The following is a 10,114-nucleotide window of genomic DNA, read 5'->3' as shown; positions in this document are numbered from 1 at the left end:
TGGGAATTTTTAAGCGAATTGGATTGCGCTCTCCGACCTAAAGGTTAAAATAGAGGTGCATAGATGAAAAGAATTAATGTATGTAACTGGATTACAACATGTAATTAATTATATGTGTATGTCAATTTTAATTATTTGATCAATAATCTGACTTGCATGAGCAGTTCATCATTACTTATCAGTACTCACAGAAGTAGGGTGATTAAGTGAATCGCAAGCCTGCTGAAAATCAGAAGGAAAAACCTAATTGAATGGATATGTTTGCTTTATCAAGAGACAGGTCGGTGCGTTTAGTGTGCTGACAGCACACTGTTATCCTCTATCTTGGATGTTTGCGATTGACTGTCTAAAAAAACGTTGTAACTTTGCAAGATGTTACAGCCAAACACGTTCTGTAAGCAATGAACTACGATCATCACAATACGTCGCTGGGATTTAATCGTCAATGTGCTCTACTTTAATGATAGTTTTCAGACTACTAGTTACACTGCATCAGAAATGGCAGGTCACTGCATCCATCTTCTCATCAATGTAAGGCATACTTCACCATTAATGGAGTGCTGTCTCTGTCTGGCTTTACTGAGATCTCCTGCTCAGACCATCACGCTTTGCCGTTCCGATTGATTAATGTGTTGTAAACAGTGATGTTGTGTACAAGAACGCTGCGTTTTTTTCTTGTTGCACTCACTGACACCCATCAGAGTGATCTACACAAAACCTTGTTCATTGTTAATAAGAGCAATTCCACCTGACCTGTTGCTGAGATAATCTTTTTCTTGTCCTGACCACATTATTCTGTTGTTGTCATGGTGAACTTTGGTGAGCAATGGATCCTACTATGGTCATCTGCTCTGGACACAATGATAGTGTCTCTGCTTCCTCAAAGTTGAATAGCTGTCACATGACATGTTGCAACTTCAGTCTTTCTGAGGCAGTGGAGCTGGCAATGCAACAGCTTCATTTTGTTAAGCAATACACAAGTAATGATACATCTCTTTTGACACTCAGTGTGTATTTAAGAGATCATGCCTGAGGCGGTGCTTTGCTGAGTGAAAGCTGGAATTTTCCATCTGCAGTTTGGAGCATGCCACTGGTTCAGTTAGCAGCTCAGTTTAATCACACCTGAAGCTCTGGGGCTTCTGTCCTTTGAGGAAACTTTCCTTGAGTGAGGTTTCCATCTCTGGTAGCTGCTGTCTTTGTAGATTTATAGGCTCTTGCTTGTCAAACAAAAAAATTAAATGCGTTTGTAGATTAGGCTTATATCTAAATAGTGCTGTAAAGCTAGATAAAGCTGTCACTGGTTAACCTGGAGCCCTATCAACAGATGTATCAATCATTGACAATAGAAGTGGTTCATCACCCACCCATGTCCAGTTCAGTGGGTTAAGGAGCTTATGTGGCAGATGAGCTTGAAACAAGATTCTGCAAAAATGCCGTCTGTTTATTAATCACTTGATTGAATAATGCTTGAAAATAATCACCAACAGCGCTTGTCAATTAAATGTGAATCCATGTGTAGAAAAGTGGTGGACTGAATACAAACCACTGTGTCCTCATTCAAGTCTGAACTCCTAGACCAAGAGTGAGTTCCTTCAGACAAAGGCAGAGGCCATTTGAAAACAGAGCCAACACTGAGACCAATAACAGACACACTGCTGTAAGTAGTGGTCACATGTATATGAGCAGTGTATTTGAACAAGACTTTAGTAAATGTAAAGGCATTGAAAGAGTGGTCTTCAAACTGAGGTCAAGACTGTGACTCAGTTCCTGCTGTAGTGTGGTAAACTGCAAGGCTAACATAGTCACTTGCTCTTTTACCCAGTGAGACAGTGACTGTCTCAGGATGCTACAAGAACATAAAACAAGAGCACTTCAGGTGCACGTCTGTCAGCAAGCCTGAAGTGCAAACTTGCAATAAAAGAGTTCACAGTGATGACGTTGCTTCAGGATTTTGAACGGTCGTACAAACTCCTCCCCCAAAGAAAGTGCTGACACAGCTGACAGTACAAGGGTGAGTCCGGGTGAAATCACATCAGGGTGAAACAACGTGATACTTGCCGAGAGGGAGAAAGTTCAATGTGGAGCAACCAGATAACAGGCCATGTATATATATCATTACTTTTTTTTCTCCCCTACATTCATTTTTTGTACCAGGAAGTAGTTTAAAGATTAAATGTGCAATTAACTCCTTCTGTGTTAACCTGTGAAAGCATTTTTTATCTTTTGTACATTCTACATTCTTCTTATCAAGTCACTTGGATCAATTGCAAATCTAGTTTTTCAGTCCCTCAGTTAAAATGCACATAATTCTAATTCCATTCGAACAGTAGCCTGGTTGTATACTGTCTTAATGTCATGTAATTACCATCACAATCATGAATGTGGTATGCAACTGCAGGCTAGCTATTACTGCCATTTGACAAAATCAATTGCATGTTAACTGATTTTTCTGAATGCAGTGAAATTAATTGGTGCACCAGGAAAATAATACTATAGGCTAGTAAATAATTAGTCTTGGCTTGGAATGACAATAATAAGGTTTTAACTTATCCAGAGAAATACCACCTGGAATTTATATGGATTGACTGTGTATTGCAAATGTAATGTACAAAACGTAAACAAAGCAGCTAGAGCAATCAAGGCACAAAATGCTCTGGAATCAATTCACTTGGTTTTATTAAAACAATACAGTCAAAACACATGCACATATTTACATTGTGTAGTGCACACTTTACTGTCAATCCTGAGGATTTGGGGAGGGGTGGCTTTGAAAAAATCTCGGGGGATGGATGGGCTGACAAAGCTTGGCCAGGAGATGCAGGAAATGGAAAGGGATGGAGAGGGCAGCATAAGACACCACCCCCTGCAGGCAGAGAGCAGTACAGTCAGATGGGATCCAGAAGGAAGTCGATGCTCTCTGGTGGCAGACTGGACTCCCGGGACAGCAGTGAGTGCAAGCGAGCAGCCGTGGCCTCTGCGCGTTCTCGCATGCGCCAGAGCCGCAGCATGGCGAACACTCGCTCCACATGATTGGCTGGATTCTCCTCCTCGATCTGCTCCAGGCTCACAGTGGGTATCTCCAGCGCCAGCCGGCCCACCTGCTTCCAGGAGCGCCCCATGCCGCGGGCCACCAGCATCAGCTGCTTCTCCGTCACCACCCCTGACCCTGGGGGAGACGGGTAACACAGGTCAAGAGGGAGGATGGCCAGAAAGGTCAGGGGAGTCCTTGTTGGAATAGTAATAAAGAATAGTACTGTAGCCATCAACAACGATCTATCAACACAGAATAGTGGGGCCCCTGGCCACTAGGGAGCCTTCTGCAGTAAGGCTTACACATAAACATCCCAATACCTGCATCCTAGCACTGCCTTATCCAGTATTCACTCCCATTACACATATCAAAACACGTAGAACACTATAACAGTAAATAATAAACTGACCATTCCCATGACATCTATAACTTTATACTAGGACCATCACAGTGCACAAAGGCAACATAAACTGATGACTTAGCTCCTCTTGGCTACTATGAGATGGATTGTCATTGCTGGAAAGAAGTACTGAAACTCTTAGTTGCATCATCAAGTCTCTCAATAACTGTGCCCTCCCATTCCACAGAAAAGATGAGCTACTGGGCTCAGCATATAAGAAGTCAGTTTAGAAAAGCAAACTATTTTGAGATTTTAGAGCTGATCATGCTATTCAATCTGTTTTCTGGCCAATCAAATTGACAAATTTGGAAAGAGGGGCAAAGGTAGCAGTTCTTATCTTTCTTTGACAATAAGTGAAGAATTCTACAGGTTGATGGGAGAGAGCATCAAAAGGACCATAGCAACAGAACAAACACATGGAAAATATTTTTGTGTGATTGCGGAGTCAACACTGGATTGAATACATACGGATGAAATGACATTTAGTTTTAGGGTCGTGGGAAGAGTTGTTGGATGCTTTAATGGATTTTAACTTTTTGAGCCACACTGACCCAAGTTCTGCTGTGTTCATGCAATAATTGATGATTTGGGTTTGAATTTATCTAATTGTAATGGACAATCATATGAAAATATCCACAATATGAAAGGATGATAGAGTAGTTTGCAGACTCAGTTAAGTCAACAAAACCCTAATATAATCAACAGCATTCTTTTAATAAGTTGGTACAACTAATAAACAAATTTTATTTGCTGTTTGTGGCACTGAAATGACCTCATGTAATATTATCCTTTCACATGCTAAAAGTGCAATATTTCCATGTTTACCTCCCTTAACACCACTAAAAACTATGGTAGTCCACATGAGTTTTGCACTGCTGAACGTCATTATCATGTGAGGTACCCAGCCATAGTAAGGTAGACAGTTAGCAAGTTATAAAAGATGATTAGAAACAGTGATGTGAGAGCCAGTACACAAAGTGTTTCAGAGAAAGACAGATAGAGAGCGAAAGAGACAGAGACATAATTTCACATCTAAAAAGAAGTATCCATCTAGTGCTGAAAAAGGTTAAGTTGGAGAAATAGATCATTCAGTGAAATACAGTATGTTGTTATATTATTCTGTGATATGATGAATATATGCTAAAGGTCAGAGTGCCAGAAAACAGCATACTACAAAAATTAGCCAGAAAGACACTATGCATGTCAGCATAACAGCACCATTCCAGAAGTGCGTACTCACCAGCCTCATGCCTTGTTTTTTTGGGAGATATGGTTGCTGCCTCTTCATTTTTTCTCTTGGTCTTACTTTGTTCTGGAAAGCACAAAATTCAAGTGTATTAAACACATTGTTTTTGCTGAAACTTGTCCCATACTTTGGAGGCCCTGAGGCATAAATGTGTTGCTTTATGTTGTGAAACTCTGGGGGGTGGAGGGTATCCTGTCTGGGTTTATGTGTGCTTGCTAGGCTTTGCACAGTCTGGTTTTGGCCACTTAAGTGCTAGTGTGTGAGTTACGCACTTGGGGACTTCATTCATTGAAAAGACAGGTGTGTGGTATTGGCTGAGAAGTAAACTACATTCTGACTCAGAGAGGATATGCCCTCATCCTCCATTCCATATGTTAACATTCAGAGGGGGAATAAATGGTGTGTAAGTACCCCTACTGGCACACTTGTGCAAACAAAACAAAACATTGAACTGGTTAACCTAGAACAATGTTCTTCTATGCTTGTGTGACTGTGTATGCATAGTATAGTAGTAAAATTCATATAATATTTTTTGATTTGCATTGTGCAGCTCTTTACAGCTGTTACTCAAGTATTATTTTTCATATAAGCCCACTTACATTGTGCCCCCCATATATGGACCTTATAAGTCATTTTGGATGAGTTTCCATTTTCCATATTCCATAGATATACATGAGATATATAAGAATTCCTGCTTGTGAAATATCTGGCCTCAGGTTTCAATGCAAGTGTGGTTTATTTTCACAATGTAAAAAAGCACTGAGTAGAGGAGCACATATGAGAAGGTTTGACAACCCTGTGAAAACTCAGTCCCCAGTCTCCACTCAGCCAACCTGAAGGGAGAAATTCACATGTACTCAGTAAGTAGGGGTGAGACGAATACAGGTGAAAGGGTTTGGGTGTCATGGTCTATCCTCTATAAACCCTCTTGATCTAATCATGAAAACAAAAAACAAAAACACATTACTTGCTTCACTGTCGTACTCAGAGTCAAGGGAGTAAGTACTGTTCTAAGAGCTGTTGGCCTCAGTGCCCCACTTCTGCATGGCCTCTCACCTTGTGGTGGCTGACCATCCCCTGCCCGCTCTGTGAGGGGGGCCAGTTTAGGAAAAGTCTCCAGCGTGTTTGCTTTTTTCAGAAACTCCAGAAACACCTCTGCAGGGCCACGGCCCTTCTGGATCACGCAGTCCAGGAGGTCACGGGTCTTCTCTGAAGGGTCCACCAGGGCTTTGAGACGGCGATACTCCGGCAGGGACAGCAAAGAGAGGGCGTCTGCATGCTGCAGGGCGTAGTCAGGGTCTGCACTCAGGACGTCTATCAATTCCGGCTTCAGGCTGCGCAGTAGCAGAGCGCCCCCTTCTGGCAAAACTGCCATGGCCATCTGCGTCTACAGCACGCTTCTAAGGGGCAAAATCACAAACACAAGCGCTCATCAACAGCTGTTCTTGCCCCCAAAAGGACCAAATCAATAAACTTGTTTTTGTGACCTCACTAGCTTTATTTCACAGAGAAAGTAACCTGTTTACAGCAAGTATGTGATGTTTTTGCTTTTTTCAACATTTGTGAGCTAACTGCAATAAGCTCAGCAAGAGTTCTAACATGTATTCACCACAGGTAAGGTCAACGGGTTGATTCAAACATTCTGTGAAGACTGTACACTGCCACGGCTTTGTCACCATACAAAGTTTCAAGTAACCAATGAACAAGGAAATTGTTTTTACTGAAACTTGCCAGAAAAATTCTTCATCAGCAGTAGGCATATGACATTTCTGCTGGATAGGTACTAAAAGGCAATGTGAGAACAATGACCCAAAACATCAAGTTCAACATTAATTCCCAGGTTCACTTCATGTGTTAACAGCCACTACTACTGAGATGTCTTTCTCCGCTGTTGTCCCCTGGTGGTGGAATTAACTTCCACGCCTCATCTGTTCTGCTGAGTCCCTCTCTGTCTTCAAGAGACATCTGAAGACACATCCCTTCCAGTCTCACCTGAGCATCTGAAACACTTCCCCCTATCTCCTACTAAACTATAAAAAATGCAATGGTTTGGTTGTAATGGTTTAACACACTCGTTAGCTTTACCTGCTAGTTTGTACCTCACCTGGCCAACCTTTGGAACTTTGTCATGCAGTACTTCTAATATTGTTGACTCTGTATGGTTTTTTGCTTGTTTTGTATTGTACCTCACTTGTAAGTCACTTTGGATAAAAGTGTCTGCCAAATGAATAAATGTACATGTAAATGTCATAAAATGACTTATATTTTGCGATACCTATCTGTACGTGTCAAGATCCACTCACTTGCTTCTTTCACCTGCGTCATTTTCTTACCAGATATGACTGAAACCCAGGCTACATGTATACCATCTAAAGAAACCATCAATACTGTTCAGAAGTGATGCGAAGGTAACCAAAAACTAGGCAATTCTGAACTGTGCCTCATCTGGAATGCCCCTGCGAACTGTTTATATACATGGGAGACATTTGATCAGTGAAATGCTCCAAAACCTACACTTTTGATGTAGGAGTCACATTTAGTCACCTAAATGAGGCAGCCTGGGTGACTGTGAACCACAAAATGGTTCTTTGGTTTTCCTGATAATGACCACTACTTAAAAATATTATTTTGCAAAAATGTCTTTTGGTGAAGTGCAAATACACATCTTGCTTGTTTTCTATGAGAGGAAGTATCCAGTTACATAATCCAAAAGTTATCACTACTGTATATATAGTATTATGATACCAAAAGGACCAAACATAAGACACCGAACAGCCAGCCAAGGAGAACCTCCTGGTCTGCCCAAGCTGGTAACGGAGAAGTACCATCAAATCTGCTGTTCATATAGGATCTTGATTAGCTATCAGCAAAATCCACTGAGCCAATGACTGCGCAGGAGGGTGTGAATTCTCCAACTGAATTTCTGCCTGAGGTAAATAGTGTAACAAGGAGTAGATGGAGGCAGCTCCATCAGGATTCAGTTATCAATGATGACAAGCAACTGTGAAGTACTACTGTCATATAATTCATATAAATTACATGCTATTAATTAAAACTAGTTTTATAGATGACCAAACTCTACTTTCTGCTTAGTCTGATGTAACTGAATCGCTCTGAATGACAGTTGCTTAGGGCTGTTTTTTATTTTAACACTTTCACTAGCGTCTGACCTTTTATTATTGTTTTCATTTCTGCACTGATGTATTTAACTGGTCATAGTTGTAGCAAAGCAAACAGAAATTTGCAGGACTTACACACAGGCACTCAAATACAAGCACATGGACAGTCTTGTATTTAAACGATATAGTCGAGCGGACTTCAATTTAGCACATTTAAACTTTCCACTTTAAATACTGGTGTAAATAAAATGCATGCAGTCTTAGCAATTTGCACACTGCATCTAGTAATGTGAAAAGCATGACAGTACATACAGGACCCAACTGACCACATCCGAAAATACATGAGTTCCCTCACACACTTGGGAGATCACTAGTACTAATAGGTCACATGTCACAGGTACACGCGACACACCGCATATGTAAAACAACACACCCTAGGACAGTGTTTCTCAACCCTCTCCTGGAGTACCCCCTGCCCTGCATGTTTTAGATCTCTCCCTGCTCCAACACAGCTGATTCAAATGATCAGTTTGTTATTAAGCAGCTTCAGGAGTTCATTGATCATTTGAATCAGCTGTGTTGGAGCAGGGAGAGATCTAAAACATGCAGGGCAGGGGGTACTCCAGGAGAGGTTTGAGAAACACTGCGCCTAGGATAAAACGTCAAAAATAAGGCGAGACGCTCCTGTGGGGTAGGGGGCGTGTGTGTGCGCGCGAGCACGAGAAAAAAAAACACTCAGGATGTTACAATTAGCCAGGATGCCTACAGTGTTGCAATTCACACGTACATCTTTTTGGTTCCCACTGTCCTCAGTAATACATGTAACTGCAATTCGAGGAGCATGTACAGTGAGAGCCTGCTAACCCAACAACGCGCATGAATTCCTGGCTTTACTTTCTCTCTAAACCCGTTTCAACATTCGATTAAAAGGTACCCATCTTGCTGTTAAAATATTGACACGTACACATAGCTCGAGTTAGCTAGATCATATTAAACTTCTAAATGAGTGAAGAAGCGTAACAAGCTCTTATTGGACAGATGTGTCATGTGGCGTTTGCTAACAAGTATACCTAAATTTTACCTTCGTGAAACAGCCCCCAATGCTATTTAGCTAATGAGCCAAAGTTCCTAATGCGGTTGAATAGGAGCAGTGTTGTAGCTAGCTGGCTATAACGTTAGCTAGAAACTCAAAACACTCAGTGTTGAAAACGGAATTGTCATAATCCGTTTGAATCGCGAAAGTTACAACATGCCCGACAAAACCTCACCTGCTGGCTGACTGTTTATTGGTGGTTGGTACAATTAATGAGCTAACTTGCTAATCATCTAATGCAATCATAATTATGCTGCTACCAATGCTAGCTAAATGGCCAAGTAGTGAGTTCACGAGTTACATTGGGAACCAAGACTTTTCAGAGGCACGCTATACATCGGAGTACTGTAAAATAGGCTATGCCATCTGGCTTTTTAGCTGGGCAGTCTGCTCTTCAACCCCATACTGCATATTTTGTTTCATTAAAAAAGTCAATATTGTGTAATTTACAAATACCTTCTGATTCATCTGGCGGTAAACATTCAAAATAGGTAACTTAATAAAGGCGCAATGCCATCTCTGCAGCGACTTCCTCAAGTTGACAAGCTTTACAATCCACTGCTAACGCCACCTGCTGTATTGGAGTGTGAGATTCGACCTATCCGTGAATGTGCGACAGTATAATAGGAGCGATCAGGTTTGTTGTAACATCAATTCAAACCCTACCATAAAGCTTGTTGCATTGCACGGCTTGTTTTCATACAGGGCAAAGTTAGTACACTGCAATCATGACGCATACCTGCACACTCGCTAGACTGTTCCATTATCTGTTCTGGTAGGAAGGAGTCTTGCCTAGCCTGAAGGACCCGACTTGGAAGGACCCGTCCTACCAAGGAAGCATCCGTGACTTTCAGAAACAGATTATGTGCAGGGTCCGCCAGTGCCACGAGTAGAGTAGTAGGAAAAAACGCTTAATATGTAGCTAACCAGTCAAGGTTAACACTACAAATTTACTAAAGTTTTGGTGGCACCATGGCATAGAGATTGCCGAGGAAATACTAGATATACCCTAAAATATATAAGAGAGCTACGGAAATCCCCTGGGATCACGTAATTTGTGGAGCTGTCATGCAAAATCTATTAAAAATCAGAGCCACTATCCTTGTTGTTTTCTCACAAAAAGCGATGAGGAACTGAGATTTTCCTGGAATTAACTTTACATTAAATGAAACAGTGCTTGTTGACATATTTAAAAGATTAATGCTGCATGATAGGAAGCATGGGC

General features: G+C 41.4%; 1 protein-coding gene across 1 annotated transcript; it reads right to left on the bottom strand.

Annotated features, from left to right (window-relative positions):
• Positions 1-2,659: 2,659 nt before the first annotated feature.
• On the bottom strand, positions 2,660-9,421 carry zgc:174906 (uncharacterized protein LOC571548 homolog). The gene is made up of 4 exons (XM_036534379.1): positions 9,346-9,421; positions 5,734-6,077; positions 4,672-4,743; positions 2,660-3,166 (listed from the first exon to the last, which is right to left on the bottom strand). The coding sequence occupies exons 2-4, from the start codon at positions 6,056-6,058 to the stop codon at positions 2,886-2,888; spliced, it is 678 nt and encodes a 225-aa protein (XP_036390272.1). The 5' UTR covers positions 6,059-6,077; positions 9,346-9,421; the 3' UTR covers positions 2,660-2,885.
• Between the last annotated feature and the right edge of the window lie 693 nt (positions 9,422-10,114).

The sequence above is a fragment of the Megalops cyprinoides genome, chromosome 7, assembly GCF_013368585.1.
Source record: "Megalops cyprinoides isolate fMegCyp1 chromosome 7, fMegCyp1.pri, whole genome shotgun sequence".
Lineage (NCBI taxonomy): Eukaryota > Metazoa > Chordata > Actinopteri > Elopiformes > Megalopidae > Megalops > Megalops cyprinoides.
The sequence above is the reverse complement of the archived record's forward strand: the minus strand, read 5'-3'. Positions and strand labels throughout refer to the sequence as shown.

Coding starts and splice junctions, on each gene's coding strand:
- zgc:174906 (XM_036534379.1), bottom strand. CDS start 6,058: ATGGCCATGGCAGTTTTGCCAGAAGGGGGCGCTCTGCTACTGCGCAGC. Junction 4,744..5,733: donor GGATGGTCAGCCACCACAAG/GTGAGAGGCCAT, acceptor TGTGCTTTCCAG/AACAAAGTAAGACCAAGAGA. Junction 3,167..4,671: donor AAAAACAAGGCATGAGGCTG/GTGAGTACGCAC, acceptor CGTCTCCCCCAG/GGTCAGGGGTGGTGACGGAG.